This window comes from Fundulus heteroclitus, chromosome 12, assembly GCF_011125445.2.
Source record: "Fundulus heteroclitus isolate FHET01 chromosome 12, MU-UCD_Fhet_4.1, whole genome shotgun sequence".
Taxonomy (NCBI): domain Eukaryota; kingdom Metazoa; phylum Chordata; class Actinopteri; order Cyprinodontiformes; family Fundulidae; genus Fundulus; species Fundulus heteroclitus.
Window position 1 is genome coordinate 20,396,714 of NC_046372.1, and position 19,769 is coordinate 20,416,482.

At 43.8% G+C, this 19,769-nt stretch overlaps 1 protein-coding gene across 3 annotated transcripts in view; it reads right to left on the bottom strand.

Annotated features, from left to right (window-relative positions):
- The window catches only part of adam9 (ADAM metallopeptidase domain 9), a 47,253-nt gene extending 27,980 nt beyond the window's left edge, over positions 1 to 19,273 (bottom strand). For all 3 annotated transcript variants that reach the window (XM_036144761.1, XM_036144760.1, XM_036144762.1), the window contains exons 1-2: positions 18,844 to 19,273; positions 12,003 to 12,103 (exon numbers count right to left, since the gene is read on the bottom strand). In XM_036144761.1, the coding sequence (XP_036000654.1) occupies positions 12,003 to 12,103; positions 18,844 to 18,937 (195 nt within the window). In that variant the 5' untranslated portion in view covers positions 18,938 to 19,273. The remainder of the gene's footprint in view (positions 1 to 12,002; positions 12,104 to 18,843) is intronic.
- Between the last annotated feature and the right edge of the window lie 496 nt (positions 19,274 to 19,769).

Sequence of the window (19,769 nt, forward strand, 5' to 3'; positions counted from 1 at the left end):
CCTCGCCATAGGAATTGCCTTTATTGAAGGCTGGGCCTTATCAAAAATTCTTGAATATGATTGGATAAGCCACTTGTCTGCCATCTTTATCGACGTGCTATTTCAACCACTCATACCGAAGCTAACCCGTGACGCTGATGAGAGCGACGCATTTTTTTTAAATGAGTTTGCGGCTCTAGTGGCACGCGTTTTATTGACAGTGAGCTGACAGGAAGAGGGGGGAAGACAGGCGGCAAAGCGCCGCGGGTCGGAGTCGATCCCGGGCCGACCGCATTGAGGACTAAAGGCCTCCTTATATGGTTCGTGCTAAACGCTAACGGTTAGCGGCTAACCACTCGTTAGCGGCTAACCGCTTGCCAAATCCGGTTGGGAGAAGGGCGAAAACATGGTTTCCACCAACAAAAGCCTCAAGAGCCGTTCTCTGATGTTCTTTTAATGAAACAATATCAGATAGATTGGACAACACGGAAGAAATAGCAGCATCAATGCTAACGCTTGCTTCCTCGATGCGAGCCGCCATTGTTGTTGGAATCTCACGGTCGCTTCTCCGCTACGTCACATCCATGAAACACCCGCCCTGCGTGCTGATTGGCCAGACCATAAATTTGGTTGGGGAAATCACTTTCAATCGGCGATGTCCCAGATGTATGTGAGTGGAGCTAGGCGGAGCGAGACATGCATCTGGCTGTTGTCAGGTTAGGACATTTTATCATGATACTTAGCAACCTATTTTTAGATAAAGAGAGGCAGTAGAAAAAGTCAGGAAACGTCTCCAACAAGATAGTGACCTAAATAACAGAACTAATTTCACTCCGGACCAGATCTGTACCCTACTGGACCTTTGTCTTTCTACAACTTATTTCAAGTCCAGTGATCATTTTTACAGACAGAAGCATGGTTGTGCCGTGGGATCTCCAGTGTCACCAGTTGTAGCCAATCTTTACATGGAAGTAATGGAAAAGAGAGCTTTGGAAAAACTTCAGAGAAACACCACCAGGCCACTGGTTTAGATATGTGGACGACACTTTTGTCAAAATCCAGCTAAAAGAAGTGGAAGCTTTCACAAGACACATCAACTCGGTGGACAACAACATCAAGTTTACTCGAGAGGATGCCAACGACAACAAGCTACCTTTTCTGGACTGTTTGGTGAACTTGGGAGGAGATGGAAACCTCAACATTGAAGTGTATAGGAAACCCACCCACACAGACCAATATCTTCTTTTTGACTCACACCACCCACTGGAGCACAAACTTTCTGTCATCAGAACCTTACAACACCGGGCCAGCATGTCCCGACTAAAACAGAAAGGAAGCACAAGGAACAGAAACACATCAGAGATGCCCTCCAAACCTGTGGGTACCCTAACTGGGCTTTTGTCAAATCAGCAAGAAAATCCAAAAGACCCGCTGCAGAATATAATGGTGAGAAAAAGAAACGCAACAACATCGTCATCCCATATGTTGCTGGAGTCTCTGAAAAACTCAAGAGGATTTTCTCCAAACACAAAATCCCAGTACATTTCAAACCAAACAGGACCCTCAAACAGAGGCAGGTGCATCCAGAGGACAAAACCCCCCAAACCTAAAATGAGTGGAGTGGTGTATGCAGTTCAGTGCAGTGAGGAATGTTCTGATCTTTATATTGGAGAAACCAAACAACCTCTCCACAGACGCATGGCTCAAAACAGGAGAGCTACCTCCTCGGGACAAGACTCTGCTGTCCACCTACACCTTAAGGGCAAAGGACTCTTTTGAGGACCAACATGTCCACATGTTGGACAAAGAAGACAGATGGTTTGAAGGGGAAGGAAGACAGCTACGTTAAGAGAGAAAAACTAACCTTAAACAGAGGAGGAGGCCTTAGGTTCCAACTCTCAAAAACTTACAATACAGCTATAGGATTAATTCCGGCCAATCATCACCTTAATTCTCACCCCCATACGGGTGATCAAAACATCGTTCCTTTAAGCCAAGCCAATAACAACCCTAACGACTCCTCGTTACAGAGGAGTGGACCAGTTTCGGTCCAATCTGGTGGCTTAATGGCTTTAACGACCGCCCATTACTAAGGGGTGGACCTGTTTCTGTTGAATCTGCATGTTATCTAAGCCATTACTAGACCTTTGTTTGGTATTGGTATAAAGCTTGGTACTCCACATTACTCCAGACTTTTTGAATTGAGAAAGCTTCTGGGAGAGGAAGCGAAACGTCTTCAACTACGGAAAACAAGTCCAGTTGCTTTGTTTTTTACTTCTTTTTTTTTTTTTAGATAAAGACACAAACACTGAATTCAAACTCAACCCTTTATTCAACCAACTTTAGTTGGCGCTTAGTTCATGGGTCTGTATTGTGATTGGTTGGGAGGATGTAATGATGTAATATTAACCTACATGATAGAATGCAAAAGGAAGGAAAACTGTTATTCTATTGAACTTTTTATTGACCCTTTTTTCTATCATCGATATATATTGTTATTGAATTATGGTCCGGCCCTCAGGACTCAGACGAACTGATTCCGAAGAGAGACGGATCTGGATGGACGGCTTCGATTTCACAAAGAGGACGTCAAACAAAATGCTGCTATTTGCTAAACATGCTGGAAATGTAGTCGCACGTCAAAGGGCTTCACATAGAAGCTGAAGCTGTTGACAGGCTCGTGTTTTTGGCTCAGGATTTATAGAAACTGCACCTTCTGCATTGATGGGACGCTTCTTGTTCTGGGATACTTCAAACAGAATCTGAGCTTTGGCTTCTGCGGTTGTAACTTTCCAGCTTTACCACATTGTGTGTGGTGTTCAAAATCTAGCACATAAAGTTAGTCGTTATTTAAAAAGCTTTGAGATGTTCTGAAACCACCCAAGAACCTGTTTTTTGTTCTGGGGATTTCCATTTTGTAACCTTTTGTGGTTTCCTGTTTACAATTTCCCAGCATCTAAAGAGAAATGGAAATATTTCTGAGATGCTCTGAATATGTAGCTAGTCGGTTGATTTTATAGTCGCTATATAAACTTTTGTTTTTGGGATTGTCACATCTTTTCGTTGTACAATTTTTATGTCTTAAGCACAAAAGAGCACCTTTTTATTTCAGGTTTATTTTGTGTCAGATTTTTCCCCGGTGTTCCTTTAGGCCAGGGATCAGCAACTTTTACAACCCGCAGAGCCATTTTTGCCCTCGGTCCAGCTAAACAAATTTTGTTTAGAGCCACAAAGGTTACACATCTCTTTGAAACAAGAGCTTTTTTTTAATAGTGTAACTTGATTAATGTTTTTTAAATTAAAGGTCAACAGTTTTTATTACTTAACCAACAGTTTTTTTTAATGTTTAGGTTTAATACATTTTCTTCATTTTTATAGCAAATGGCATCAAAATTATGAAAAAGCAAGTCGTTTGCAACCTGTTGACAAAAAGATACTTCATTTATCTAGAGTAAAATATTCTATACACCATCATTTTCTTTCTTTCTGGAAACATTATGCATAAATTGCAGAAATAATGCATGCTAAAGCTAGCAATTTTAAATTACCTTTACATTTAGAAACATTGACCAATTTTTTCCCCCTGCATTTTTGGTCTAAGTTTTAAAGAGCCAAAGCTGAAGATATAAAGAGCCACAGGTTGCTCTAGAGCCACAGGTTGCAGACCCCTGCTTTAGGCCGTGGTGATGTTCTGTTTTTAGGGTCCAGTGATGGCCACGGAAAGAGACATAATGTGACAATATTGTCACATTATATCGTCACAGATGTTGGACAGGGAGAACAGAAGTTAGAAATTATGGATCAGAAACCAAATAGGTGGCATTACTGTTTGATTGTACAGAAATATAAGCTTTTAGATTTTGATAGTTTTATTAAGTTTTCTTTTCTTAAGATGATTTTTAAATGCACAAACAATATAGCTCCAGCCGTACTCTGTCCTTTTGTGACAAAAATAAATACACGGAGAGTTAACACTAGGAGAGCAGCGGGTGGCAACTGTATAGCAGAGGGGCGCAAAACCACTTTTGGACAGTCAAGTTTCTCAGTGATAGGGATCCGTTTTTGGAATGATTTACCAACGGAAATAAAAATAGAAACTGACCTGAAAACATTTAATAGAAAGGTGAAACATTGGCTGAAAGAAAATCAAAGATGTGAACATTGAGTCATTATGATTATGTTGGATGTGAGGAGTTGTTTTGTGTAATGTTGTTAAGATTGTGTAAAATGTTAATGGTTGTCTTTTATAATGTATTTTATATATGATTGTACAATGTGAGCTACGTTTTAGGAAAATGTATTTTATAAAAGGCCTGACTGGGGTTGCAAATTAGCCTATAGGCTAGAAACCTTTTATGCAACACATCTACACATTTTGTTATGGCTCTGCCTATTACAATTATGAATGTAATAATGTGCGCTGCATTGTCCCTGACAAATAAACTAATAAAAAAATTAAAAATTTAAAAAATTTAAAAAAGAAGCTGAAAGAAGCCATCTTGGTCCAAAGAGCAAAGCCATCAGTGATCAGAGGAGGAGGATGGAGCTTCAGCTCCCCAGAGTTTACAGCTCGGTCCTCCAACACGTTCCAGAGAGATTACATCAGCATCTCATCATGGTTCAGGAGACCAAGTCCTCCACTCACACCAAGCAGCAGCTTCTAACCACCAGGACAGTGATGGTGGGTCACTGGTTCTGACCTGGACTGGTTCTAGGAGGATGGACCTTCATGCTCTTAGAAACAGCAGCACTCCACCTGCAGGTTGCTCAGAGCCTCCAGAACCGATAAAGACTCCTGGACAGGTGTGGAAACATCTTCAGAAGAACAGAGAAAGTCCTGCTGCCTCTGATTTAAGCCTGTTTGCTTGTAGAAAAGCCGTAACAAGGAAACGGCTACAGCTAGAGACACCTACAGTGGTTAGACATCAATTAGCACAAGATGGGGAAAAAAATCACGTATGGCTACAGAAAGGTGTATTTTTTTAAAAGATAAAGTTTTAGTAAGGATTTGTATTCAATTCAATTCAATTTTATTTATATAGCGCCAATTAATGAAACATGTCATCTCAGGGCACTTTACAAAGTCAAATTCAATCAGATTATACAGATTGGGTCAGATTATTAATTTCCATCCTTTTTTCTCTCCTCTTTAGCATCATCCCTTCACTGCAAAAACGGATCTAAAAACAAGTAAAATGTTCTTAAAGTTAGTCTATTTGTCCTTGATTTGAGCCAGTAAATAAGATTATCTGCCAATGGAGTGAGTATCTTTGCCCCTAGAATTAGAAAATTAGACATCCTGCTCTTGAAATAAGATGATGGAGAAGAACTGTTCCTGTTTTAAGTGGAAAAATCTTATTCCATTGGCGAATCATCTTATTTACCTGCTCAAATCAAGGACAAATGCACTCATTTCAAGAAGAATTGACTTATTTTTAGTTCTGTTTTTGCAGTGCTGGTTCCTTTTAGAGAACCCTATGCTTAATGGTGCATTTTCCACATTTATTCCTCGTATGGTACAGGGAGAACCAGCCACCCTCATCTGTAATGTGAGGGTGTGTGAGTAATTCTGCGTGATTAGGTGGTGATGTACAGGTAGAGGGACGAGGAAGTGGTATTTATATGTGAACAAACGTGTAAATTTTCTAATAAAAACCTAAAATCCTTTTGCCTTTTTCTGATAAGTGTTGATTGAAACCGGGTTCCTGAGGCTGAGCCAAACGGCTCTGAGCCTCCGGCTGCTGGTTGAAAGACTCCAAGGTCACCTGAACCTCATCTGGTACATTTCTGCTGCAGATCTCTGCAGGTATGTCATTAACACACAGCCCACTGCTGCCAGGTGTGTGTGTTAGAGACGAGCCAGGACAGGAGCTCAGCATGGCCTCCTCCTCCTCCTCTTCCTCCACCCCCACCATCATCATCATCATCATCATCATCAGCAGCAGCAGCAGGTCTTCTGTCCTCTAACTCTGCGTGGCTCAAAGGTCTCTCTGTCCCGGTAATTACACACCCAACGGTGATTCTGGTTCTGACAGCCTTAAGGTTGTTGTTTGCCTGTTGGGTGGAGACGCTGTGGGAGAATATTTTGGGACCAGAACAGAACTTGTTTTTCCCTAAAAAACAACCCAGAACTGTCTCTACTCTTCATCTGAATCACTAACTTAATGAAACGGGCCTCGGCGCTGATTAAAGCTGTGCGTCATGTTTCTGCAGCAGGTGGAACCGCCTGTTATCGTGCGTAACGGTGCACTGCAAAAACGGATCTAAAAACAAGTAAAATGTTCTTAAAGTTAGTCTATTTGTCCTTGATTTGAGCCAGTAAATAAGATTATCAGCCAATGGAATGAGTATCTTTGACCCCTAAAATAAGATAATTAGATATACTGCACTTGAAATAAGATGATGTAGTTGAACTGTTCCTATTTTAAGTGGAAAAATCTTATTCCATTGGCGAATCATCTTATTTACCTGCTCAAATCAAGGCCAAATGCACTCATTTCAAGAAGAATTGACTTATTTTTAGTTCTGTTTTTGCAGTATGGGATCGGGCCGACCAGAGCCGGCGTGTTCTGTGCAGCAGCTCATCGCTCTGGACTCGCCGGCGGCGTCCTGCCAAACTCACACTGAGGCGTTGACCTTCACACACACAGAGTCTGACGCGGGTCTGCAGAGGTACGCCGACTCGTCTGCAGCAGGAACCGCGGAGCATCAACCTGCCGGACGGCCCTGACCCCCACCTCCATGGAAGTGGCCCCCCCCCCAACACCAACAGGAAACCATGGATATGAGCCTGGGATGGGTGTCAGACCATCACAGCCTCGTCAAGCAGAATCAAGAATCTTTATCATCATTCTGCAACCGACACCGGCTCAGAATTCACACACAACACAGACTTAAACCAAAGACATCCATGGAAAACGAAGCATGACTGTTCCTCCTGTTTTTGTGGAGGAGGGGGGGCTGAAGAGAGCAGGACTGAGGACACAGCCCTGCGGGATGCCAGCGTTAACGATCTGCTGTAATTAGAACATCCTGTCCATCCTGGGCGCTCGGAAGACGACAGACGATGTCGCGTTACGCTGCTTTGTTTACCGTTTTCTGTTGTTTAGCAAAGACGGAAGTTCTTCTTCTGTGGTATTTTTTTAGGGGTTTGATAACTGCGCATGTCAGAGCGGTTCTATTCTGCATAAAGTCATAGAAACGCACATTATGGTCGGATTACTTGATTGTGTGCCCGTATAAACGGTACAATCCCATTATTTAATCTGAATACTTTTTAATCCCATCGTGAAATTTTGTGGATGCAAGCATAGCGACCGAGTTTCATCCAGTCATCGTATTCCAACGCTTCTTTATTCCTTTATTCAATAACTTTTGTCCGTGTGAACGTTGCTGCTGCAGCATTTTCTGCCTCACGCTGCGCGGTTTAAAGGCATACTATGCAACATTTTTCAGTTAATTAATGTGTTCCATACCGTTTTGGATGATTAAATGAGTCATTTCAGGTCGAACAAAGGTTTTCTCGGCCGCCCTGGTGGTCTGTGGGGGAAATACCGCACTTGCAATAGCGTACCGCGAGCGAGCTATTTTTAGAAACGTAAAAACGTACCACGTGATGTGATACTGCGTATCACATCACGTGGTACGCAGTAGGACAAGCTTGCATAGTCCGCCGCTGTTTCGCTGTAAAAGAGACGTACGTTACCCTTGGTTTTACTCGGTAAACGACTGCTTTTTCCAAATCTAAGACCATGGTTTTTAAACATTGTTGCTATGGAACGTGCAACAGCGACTCGAGTTACGCTGATCGGCCGCATATGAAGGATGTTTTCTTCAAGACTGCCAAGGAGAAATGTGTGCGCTGGGTTCACCGGTGCGGTCGGCCTACACAACAGTTCAACCCGGAAAAAGTTACCAAATTCAAGTACATATGTAGCAAGCATTTTGTTGGAGTAAAGGGCCCAACCGAAGAACATCCTGACCCAATTCCAGCGACAACAAGTCAAGGTAAGAGTACTTTGGTGGCCGACATGTTAATAAAGTAGCGCCTGCTACCATGATAGCATATAGGCTATCATAGTAGCATGCGCTAACATGATAGCCTGCTACCAGGATAGCTTACTCAAAAAAATTTCAAATAAGACAAACATTAAACATATACCGATCCCTGGACGGACGCCATGACCGCCGCGCAGGAAAAAAAAAACAAAGCTTAACTTTCGATCAACTCGGCCGTTTTCCAGTCTTTTTAAGCCCTCGACACTCAAGCCATCGTTTGAGCTGAAGGTTGGTGTGTTCTTCGACAGTTCGACCAGTAATCCGTGTGCCTGGGACATCGTCTTGGGAAAGTTTAACGGCTGCAAAGTCGGTCATATCGCTGTTTCTGCTGGTTGCTACGTGCGTTCTCTACCTGTATGCCCTACCTAAGCGGCAAAAGGGGCGTTGCTCTTGAGACGGTGACGTCACGTGTGCGGTACGCTATTGCAGGAGCCCTCGGCCCGCACACACAGGCTCAGAAGTCTGGTGCAACAACGCGAGAGTCGGTCTTGCTTTACGGCGAGAACTCCATGTGTTTTTGCCCTGCCATTCACTATATGCACGCGCGAAAGCAACAACAAAGAACCGCGTGTTAACATCAAATAAACATGCAAGCAACCACATTTTTTTTATTATTATTATTTTTTTTTAAAATGTTGGCGAGGCGTTAGCGTGAGTTTGGCCGCGGCGGCCGCCTCGCCTAGATAGCGCTGCGGGAAGCTTGATGTTCATACTTTCACTGTGTTAGTCATTGTTTGTACTGCCGTTTTTTTTTTACTTTTCGTTGCGTTCGCCTGTCTGCTAAGCTCAAAACAACCGCGCCTGGCTTGACGGAGAAACCAGAACAGCTGAGCATCTTTACGACAGTGCACTTTTACTTTCACCCTCTGGGGGGAGCCTCGCTGGAAAATCAACCCCGGTTGCATAGTATACCTTTAAGTACCTCGGTTCTAGGTAACGGGTGAGGGGAGAACGTAGCGACAGTGATGCGTACGTCGCACCGGCCTGCTGTGGAGAAGCGAGGGCTCGGCTAAAAGGCGAAGCTCTCGCCTTACCGACGGGTCTACGATCCTACCTGCAGAATCTTTTTTTAGCTGTGCTGAACTGTTGACACGTTAAACAAGAATAGGCGGCCGACTTCACCGCTCATTTAGCCAACAGCGCCATTGTACGCGCTGTCTGGTGCAGATAAACATCCCATCTCATGATCTCTGAACAGCACCGACTAAATGCTATAAAAATTATAGAAAACGGCTGAAAACAGTCAAAGCGTTAAGTTTTACTCAGTGTTGCAGCGAGCAGCAGCCATCATGGAGTCTGAAGTATGACTCCGTTACTTTAGGGACCGTTCCAGCTGAAATTCTCCTGCTCGTCGCTACATTCCTCACAAATACTTATGTTTCTCTTTTATCTTGTGTTTTTACCCAGAGCCTTGCAATGAAATTTCCCTCAAATCTACATTTTCAATGTGCAACTGAAAGACAATTAAGTCTAATTTCCGAACCAGGAGGTCAGAAGCTCCGACTACCGAGGACAAACGGAACGCAGCGAAGGTCTCCCGGCGGGCCTGGGAACGTCTCGGGTTCCCCCGGAGGAGCTGGAGGAGGTCTCCGGGGAGGAGGAGGAGGAGGAGGAGGTCAGGGCGCCCCTCCTGACTCGGCTGTCCCCTCCGCCCGGTCCGGGATAACGAGTACGACCAGAAGATTACAAAACAGCAGAGAGATAAGAAGCAGTTTGGGAAAACTCCCCCAGGTCAGCTGTGGGTGTCTGGAAGGATTTAGTCCCTGCAGTAAAAAAAAAAAAACACTTCCCAAAATCCTCAAACCGCCGGACATGAAAATCCTCACAGTGTGAAACAGAAACCGCGTTCCTGTCTGGAATGGAGGCTGATAAGTTCTGGGAAAACACACCTTTCTGACACAAAGAGCCTTCTGAGAACTGGACCTGCAGAAAGTATTCACGCCCTGACGGATCGCTGCTGCTTTCACATTTGGTCAGACAACCTGAATCAGTCTCAATAAAAAGGAGAGGCTGAAAAAAAGCTGGCCAGAACCACCGCGGACCCAAAAGAACACAAAGAACCGTCTCACATTTACCGAAAACATCCTGAAGACTTCACCTTTCTGGAAGACGCTTGACCCGATACGTCCGGCGTACAAAACCAGCATTTCAGAACCAGAACATCATGCCTGCAGTCAGAGACACGGTGGGGGTGGGGTGATGGTCTGGGCTGGCTTTGCTGGACCAACGTCTATGATTGATGGAGCCATGAGTTCTGCTCTCTACCCAGAATCCTCCAGTGTGTGTCTGGCTCACTAACAGAACGTATTCTGGCCCAGAAACATGGACGGAACAACCCTGGTCTGCACATTTCTACCTACAAAATAAGATTTTAAGCAGGGCTTTGAACCGGTTCAAGGAACGAAAACGAAACCGGAAACGTTATTATTTTTTATGTTCTGGAACACTTATTTAAAAATAATGGTAACCGGTTAATACCTGTTTTATTTCGTTCCTCAAAGTTTTCGTTGCCTAAATAACTAAAAAAAAAAAAAAAAAAAAAGTTATTATTTTCCTGCGCACGTTACCATGACGGCTGAGGTTCACTTCCTGTGTGACATCACATCACACATTCGCTGACTGATTTTCGCTCCACTAGAGCTACACATCTTAAATAAGAGGTAAATTACGATCCATCGTTAAGTAAAACGCTCATTCCAAACACAATATCAATAACTGGTTTAAGCTGGATGAGAAAGATGTGACATAATTCTATATAATACCATTAAACAGCTGACAGGAACGAAATTAACCGTTCCGGGAACAGTATTTTTTTGTTCTAACTAGGGCTGAACGATTTTGTAAAATAATCTAATTGCGATTTTTTTTCTTAATATTGTGATTTAATGCGATTTTTTTCCCAGTTTAATTTATCATGTGTTTCAAAATATATACAAACAACAAATCACTTTGTTTCCTCGCCGTGTGGATTAGCTGCTAAAAGACCCACAGCATCTAAACTCTGAGCAGTAATGATTGCGTTCTGCCTACAATATATTTCAATCAAAATTGCAATTTTGACTTTTCTCCGCATTAACCACAAGCAACAAAAATTGCCTCTAAATAAAGATGTTTGTAAACAAGAACTATTTTAAACAAGAATTTTTAATGTTTCTATTAATCAGAATATTATTCAAGAGAACAGCTTTTAATTTAATTAGACATCAATCCTTGTTGAACATAAAGTCCAACCAACAAGCAAGTCTATGTATTAAACTGATTGACCTGTACTTAATGCTATGTATGATTATATAAACTCTAAAACAAGTAATAAAATTTGATTATCTCACTGCTGCAACTGTCTTCCCTTCCATGTGGAGGCAAACCCACTTTAAACATTTTACTGACACCTAATGAACGTGTCTGATTCACTAATTGTTACATAGCCAAAAATTGCAGACCTCTGCGATTTGGAAATTGCGTTATTTTAAATCACGATTATATTGAAAATGCGATTAATTGTTCAGCCCTAGTTCTAACCGGTTCGGGAATGTCAATTTATTGGTGGAACTCATAACCGGAAACGTCATAATTCCGTTTCTGTTCGGAACGAACCGATTGGGGAAAAAAAAAATCGGTTCAAAGCCCTGATTTTAAGCTTCCAGTTCTAAATGTGTCGTCCCTAAACTAACCTGAATCTAGAACCATGTGTTACAGAACCATCTGGTCCGGTTTCTGGTCGGTTCTTAACACAGTCAGACCACAGCGTGATTTTGGACCCGGTCCACATCTGAGGACATCAGGAGATAATCTGAGGGGTTTTCCACTGCTTGTCCTCCTACAGGCTCAGCGGGGAACCAGAGAGAACCCGAACCGGATCATTCTATGGAAACCGGCCTCCAAATATATCAAATAAGGTTCTCCTGAATGTTAGAGTCACTGAAGCGGCTGCATCCGTGTTGAGATGCTGTGTAAAGCTTTAGTACCTGACTGGGCGGTCTTCCTTCAGCGTCCCTCCTCAGCCTGCCTCCTATTGGCCGAGGGACAGTCAGCTGGTACGAGGAAAGATGCTCCGTCTGCTGAGAGTCTGCAGGAAATGAAACATTCGCTCAATAAAACCAGACGATTCACTGCTTCCATGTTTCAGTTTGTTAAATCCACCAACAGATTGAGAAATTCACATTAAATCTATTATCTCCCACCCAAATACCTCAGCCAGGGTTGGTTAAGATGACTTAATACTATTCTCATTAATATTCTCGCAGCGAGCTACGTCCTTAAGCAGATCGCCCACTGACCAAGATTTTAAAACCCGTGAAGAATCAGAAATTTGTTCAGAATGATAACCAGAGTCTGGTGAAAATCAAGAATTAAACAAATTATACAGAATTGCGTAACCGTTCAGAGTCCGGAATCGGTTCAGAGACAGGAATCAGTTGAGAGACAGGAATCGCTTCAGAGACTCGTATTGGTTCAGAGACAGGAATCATATGGATTCCAGAATCAATTCCACGTCCTGAGTCGGTTCATATACAGGAATTGGTTCAAATACAGGAGTCGGTTCCAAGACAGCAATCGTTTAGGCAGGAGTCGGTTCTGAGTCCGGAATCGGTTAACAGACAGGAATCGGTTCAAATACAGGAATTGTTAAGTCAGGAATCTGTTCAGATACAGGAATCATTTCATCAGGAATCAGTTCAGTTACAGGATTCGGTTCAGATACAGGAATCCTTCAGTCAGGAATCGGTTCAGACAGGAATCGTTCAGTCAGGACTCTGTTCAGACAGGAATCGGTTCAGATACAGAAATTGTTAAGTCAGGAATCAGTTCAGGTACAAGAATCGTTTTGTCAGGAATCGGTTCAGTTACAGGAATCGGTCAGTCAGGAATCGGTTCAGATACAGGAATCGGTTCAGATACAGGAATCGGTTCAGATACAGGAATCGATTAGTCAGGAATCGGTTCAGATACAGGAATCGTTCAGTCAGGAATCGGTTCAGATACAGGAATCGTTCAGTCAGGAATCGGTTCAGACAGGAATTGTTCAGTCAGGACTCTGTTCAGACAGGAATCGGTTCAGATACAGGAATTGTTAAGTCAGGAATCAGTTCAGGTACAGGAATCATTTTGTCAGGAATCGGTTCAGTTACAGGAATCAGTCAGTCAGGAATCGGTTCAGTTACAGGAATCGGTTCAGTTACAGGAATCGGTTCAGTTACAGGAATCGGTTCAGATACAGGAATTGGTTCAGTTACAGGAATCGGTCAGTCAGGAATCGGTTCAGACACAGGAATCGGTCAGTCAGGAATCGGTTCAGACATCTGTAAAGGACCTTCCTTTAAATCCAGGTTAAAGTTGTCTCTTTGCTGGGTTGTTACGTGTACAACAGAACAACGGTTCAGCATTTTGAGTTTAGGATCTTTTTCCTGCCGGAATGATTCCAGTGCCAGAGTTGAAAACATTCCTCTAAAAATGTTCAGGTCTAAGAACTGGACTCAAACCAACAGCAGCCAAACTCAAAGAAAGAGAATCTTTGAAAGACTTTCAGAATATCTGCTGAGCGTTTGATCTATTAAACATTAAAGATGTTAGAAAGTTCTGGCTGCTTGAGGAGAAAACATCACGTTTTATCAACAGTGACGCAGCAGAACATCCTGGCAGCCGGTTCTGTTAGTAGTGAATTCACGCGTCGAGGAACCAGAGGAAGGGTGAGGTCATCTGTCACCACCTGTGATGTCATCAGTAAACCAACCAATAGAAATCCAAACAGCAGAATAAACACTGACCTGATGTCCTCACAGGGACACAAAGACCAGATCACATTGTTTGTTTATCTCCGTCTGTGCCTGACTGTGTGGGCTCGTTAATCTGTAACCATGGTAACGGGTAACGACCCCTCGTCTGAGTGGGCATGCCTGGAGCTGCCTCACACCTCTCCATGATCGGAGCCTCAGATTCCAGGTGGAGTTTCTCTTCAGCTCCTTCAGGCGCGCTGATGGTTAACGGTTCTGGACTCGGACCTGTTGTTACATAAAGTCTTTGTGTTCAGGTTCCAGCCGGCTTAGCTGCTGCAAACGGGACCAGCGGGTCATGAATGACTGCGTTTGTTTCATGTTCATCTACCAGCTGAACCCTGAAAAACACTCATTCAGAAAAAATCTGGTGGCAGAAGGTGGAAAAGACCCAAAAACCTGAAAATATCGCCTGAGAACAGAGTTAGTGGAGCGTTGGTGGAACGTGTCAGGTCCAAATCTTTATGGACCCAGCAGAACATCAACAACATCATCAAAGGACCAGAAAAAAACCCTGAAAACAACGTAAACATCGTCCTGATCTGAGACCAGATTCAGACGCTTCATTCTGCCGGCAGCGGGTCAGAACCTCCCGATGTCTGCGGGTCCAAATCATCTGGACGGAGATCTGCAGAACAAGTCCGGACCTGCTGCATCAGAACCAAACCCCACAGAGTCCAGATCATACAGGCTGATACCCGTTAGGGAACCCGCCTGCTGGAAAAGCTCTGAACGTCTCCAAGAAGCAGGAGAACCAAAAGCAGACGTGACGTGACGTATCAGCCCAGCTCACATAAACCAACTAAAACATGCGTAGAGCAGAGAGCGTCTCTTTGTAGCTCATGTTCAGAAGGCTGTAGAATCCGTGTCTCTTTCGTTCTTTCTATTTTCCAATTGCAAATCGAAAAAAAAAAAACGAAAAACAAAAAATGGACTGGTTATTTTGTTTTTTGTTTCTTATGCTTAAACCAATCTTAAAAAAATTTAGTTTAGCACATTTTTCCAAAGTAAGAGTTGTAGTATGGTCTAGATGAGGTTATCTATCTATTCTACAAGTTTGGTGGCACTACAATGATATAAGGTGTAGTCATTGCTCATTTTATATTTATTCTAATAATAAAATAGAGGTGCCATTTGCCATTTAGGCTTTGGGAAATTCCTAAAAAAAAAATTATTATTTTCAAATCCAATAAATGTGGTATGATATACATGAGATCAGATACATATGAAATTAATTTGATAATAATCCACCTCTCCTTGGTGACGCTGTTGAATATTTCTCTATGATTATGTTTCTGGGGTAGCAACTTGCACACGGTCCCTAAGCATCTGCAGAGAAGCGAGCTCTGCATTAGGTCCAATGTAGTTCACCCAGCGCGGTGGGAGACTCGTTTTGCACTGCAAAAACGGAACTAAAAATAAGTAATATTGTCTTGAAATAAGTGTATCTGTCCTTGATTTGAGCAGGTAAATAAGATGATCTGCCAATGGAATAAGATTTTTACACTTGAAATAATAACAATTTATCTCCATCATCTTATTTCAAGTGCAGTATATCTAATTATCTTATTTTAGGGGTGAAAATATTCATTCCATTGGCAGATAATCTTATTTACCTGCTCAAATCTAGGACAAAAACACTAATTTTAAGAACATTTTTCTTATTTTTAGATCCGTTTTTGCAGTGTGAGCAAACTACGGTTGTAGCTGACTGTCTGCCTTGCTGTGGTTATAGAGAGGTGTCTGTTTTGTAGAATAAATCATCCGTAGATGAGTTACTGATCCGGAAAAGCTGAATCTGTGAATATCTTTCTAACTTTACTGAAGTCGCAAACAGCTATTTCCGGGTCACGTAAACTGCGCCGATTAAATATTAAAATCAAACTCTGCCTGCTGTCTGTTTTTCCATTTCGTATTTTCGATCTGAGCTAAGAATTGAAATATGAAAAACCAATCCCTTTTTCGTTTTTGGTTTAAGCATAAGAAACAAAAAAACAAAATAACCACTTCATTTTTTGTTTTTCGTTTTTTGATTTGCAATTGAAAATAGAATTAACGAAAGATACACGGATTCTGTAGGATCTGACTCCATCCTCTATGTCTCTGACAGATGGACTCAGCCAAAGGTGAGTCCACCTGTCCAGCACCTGAAGCTTGGTCTAGACTGGGTCAGCATCAGAACCATGATCCCAAACACAGCAGCAGCAGCAGAATCACGGTGCTGCCATGGTCCAGTGAAAGTCCAAACCTCAACCTTCAGGCAGCAGAGCAGAAACCCCTCAATGAACTGAAGACACCACAGAGCTCCTGCTGGTGAGGGTTCTGAAGATGGTTCTACCAGCTGCCGTGTGGAACTGATGTGTGGAATCAGTTCGCCAGCAGGGAGTCGGCCCTGAAGCTGCTAACGGGTCCAGTTGGTCACATGTTCAGGTTTCCAGAGGAGAACCAAGCCGAGTCATGATCCTGGGATCTGGGCCAGCTCTGAGTGGGTCTGGGTGGGGTCCTGGTTCCTAGAAATGCTCTTTTTTCAGACTCCACCTCTGTTTCTGGTTCTATCTGCAGGATATCGGCCAACATTGTGACGATGATGTTTTCTGCAGCTCATTTCTCTCCGCATGCCTTCAGGACGTGACCAGAAGGATCGGTGAGCAACACTCAGGGTTTCACCTCCTGCCAGCGCTGCAGCCTGGTGCTGCTGAGCCCGCAGCGCTAAGCCGCTTATCGCTCAGCGTCCGGCAGCAACACAACAAACACACAGACACCGTGCAGCCTTAAAGGGACAGGCACGCTTTTCTTCTGTTGTACGGAGCAGCCCTGAGCTGTCAGTATGCTACCCGCAGCAGGCCGAGTCGACCAGTGTGGGGAATGAGGGAGGAGTCGAACCAACGGCCTGTTAGGAGCAGCAACCAATCAGAGGAGAGTACAGAACCAATCAGAGGAGAGTCTAGGACCAATTAGAGGAGAATTCTGGACCAATCAGAGGAGAGTTCTGGACCAATCAGAAGACAGTCTAGGACAAATCAGAAGACAGTCCAGCAACCAATCAGAGGAGAGTCCAGGACCAATAAGAGGAGAGTCCAGGACCAATCAGAAGACAGTCCAGCAACCAATCAGAGGAGAGTACAGAACCAATCAGAGGAGAGTCTAGGACCAATTAGAGGAGAGTTCTGGACCAATTAGAGGAGAGTTCTAGACCAATCAGAGGAGAGTTCTGGACCAATGAGAGGAGAGTACAGAACTAATAAGAGGAGAGTCCAGGACCAATCAGAAGACAGTCCAGCAACCAATCAGAGGAGAGTACAGAACCAATCAGAGGAGAGTCTAGGACCAATTAGAGGAGAGTTCTGGACCAATTAGAGGAGAGTTCTAGACCAATCAGAGGAGAGTTCTGGACCAATCAGAGGAGAGTCCAGAACCAATCAGATGAGAATTCTGGACCAATCAGAAGACAGTCCAGCAACAGATCAGAGGAGAGTCCAGGACCAATCAGAGGAGAGTTCTGAGCCAATCAGAGGAGAGTTCTGGACAAATCAGAGGAGAGTCCAGGACCAATCAGAAGGGAGTCCAGCAACCAATCAGAGGACTGTACCCCTGACAGGACCAGGGACCGAGTCGTTTGCGAGTCACACGCCGCTCTATAACGAGTCTTTAACCATTTAATCAAGTCGAGTTCAGAGTCTTGTGTGACGAGTCCTCTCCTCTGCTACAGTTCTGGCTTCTGAACAAACACGGCGCATAAAGCACCTGCTGGGCGGAGGCAGAACTTCCACACACTTATGGATAGCCGGGAGGTTTGATGCTCCGTACGGGTCGGAGTGAAACCACAGAAACCTGAGGAGGGTTGAGGACTAGCAGCTGAAGGGACGACGCCTCGATTCCACTGCTGCGGTACCTGAAGGGGAAACGGAGCCTGGATGCCGCCTGACGGATGTCGGCTCCGTTTCCCCAGAAAAAGGTTCTCCGGCGTGTATTGAGACTTTGTTTAATTGAAAATATGCAGTTCCTATATTGTCCACGAGGGGCGCTGTGTTTTAATCAGCAGATTAAGCTTCAGGTGTGGAAAAATTTAAATCATTTCTTAATTTTTATCTGTTTGATGTATTTTGTCATGTAGGACAGTGTTTTTAAGTTCCAAAAAATGTGAATAAATGTTTTGCAACATTGTATAATCACTGTGATCAGTTCTTATGCATAATGCACAAGTAAATGTTTAACTGAGTAAAAGTATTGTTGAAATTGCACATACTTTTCTTAAAACGCTGAGGTTATTCATAATATATTGTGTAAAAGTTAAATTAATTTAATATAAAAATCAACAACAAGTTCACTTTTATTAGTTCTATTTAATCTTGCAATGAGTTTACTCGTGTGGCCCTCTTGAGATCAGATTAAGCTGAATGCGGCCCCTAAAGCAAAAAGAGTTTGACACCCCTGATCTACACCAAACACACCTGAATATTCAATATCAGGATGAAACCCTGAAGTTCTCTTTACGGGGTAAATGTGATTTATGAGTTTACAGAACACATCTTCACCATCAGTTATCCAGATCTGGTCAAGTCCAACCAATCCTTTGACTCCGGGTCTCTGCTCTGTCTTCTCTGACCCCCACTGGGTCGAGGTCACATTGAGCCGGGCTCTGGTTTCCCTGTTAAAAGGGAGTTTTCCTCTCCACTGTCGCCTCATGCATGCTCAGTATGAGGGATTGCTGCAGGACATTTTACGGTGCTTTAAGTGGGCCGGTACTGCCTTGGCTTCTAAATGTCACCCTCAGCGTACAGGGACCGTTTCCGGGTTCCCCCAGCAGTCAGTACCTCTGACCGCTCCAGTTTACAGCCTGTAGCTGTCGGTTCATGAAGCACATCGCCTGGTTTTGGCCCACAGGGCTTGCCGTACATTGTTTTAATCACTTTTCTAACCGGAAGTTCACTCAAATGTTCCGTTATCTTTCTTTAATCAAACAAACGAGTCAAACATTTCACAGGAGATGTTCCTCAGAGGTTCAAATGTCACCCTGTCCCCCCCCCCCCCTCACCTCCACAGTGACACGCTCCGCTCAGCAGCAGCAGGATCCCGCAGAGCTCCACCAGCCCCGCTTCTCCTCCTCCTCCTCCTCCTCCCATCTTCATCTTCTCCTCCTTTTCGGAACCGAGTCGTCCTCCTCAGAACTCCGTCCTCCCCCTCAGAGTCTCCTCTCCCGCCCTCGGGAGGTCTCCACCCGGGCAGCTTTACTCCGAACACCCACGGGAGGGTTTCTTCCTCGGCCGACCCATTCCCGTTCGTCCCTGCCGAAGATCCAAAGATAACAGCGGCTCGGAGCCAAAGGTCCGAACGGAACCGGCTCCCGGTTCTGTCCGGTCCAGTTCTGGGAGGCTTTTTGGTGCTCGGTCCGGGTGTGTAGGACTAAGGTCCTTCCTCTCCGTCAGCAGCAGATCTTCTCCTCTCCCCTTGGAGCCTCTGGAGCTGTCAAGGTGCGGAGAGTAATGCCACTTCCGGTCTGACCCTTCAGAGTAAGAGCATCCCGAGAACGATTGCGACGTTAATTCATTTAAAATAATTTGCGACAATCCACAATAAATGACAAAAGGATCGATATATATATATATATATATATATATATATATATATATATATATATATATATATATATATATAATTTCAATTAGAATATAATTTCAATTAGATCCCTGATATGGATGCAGAAAATGCTCTTAATAATTATTAATATTATGATAATGATAATATCCATTCCAGTGTAATGTGTCCTCCGCGTCTAATCCGTCCCACGGGGAGCAAGGGGCCACTGGGCAGTGCCGGGGAGCATTCTGGAGCGAAGGGTCTTGCTCAGGGACCCAGCGTGGCAGTCTGTGGGCGTTGAACCAGGAACCGCCTCTCCAGGACACAATCCCCTTGCTCTCTGACCTCTAGGCCACCGCTCCCCAAAACTTCTGTTTGTTGTTC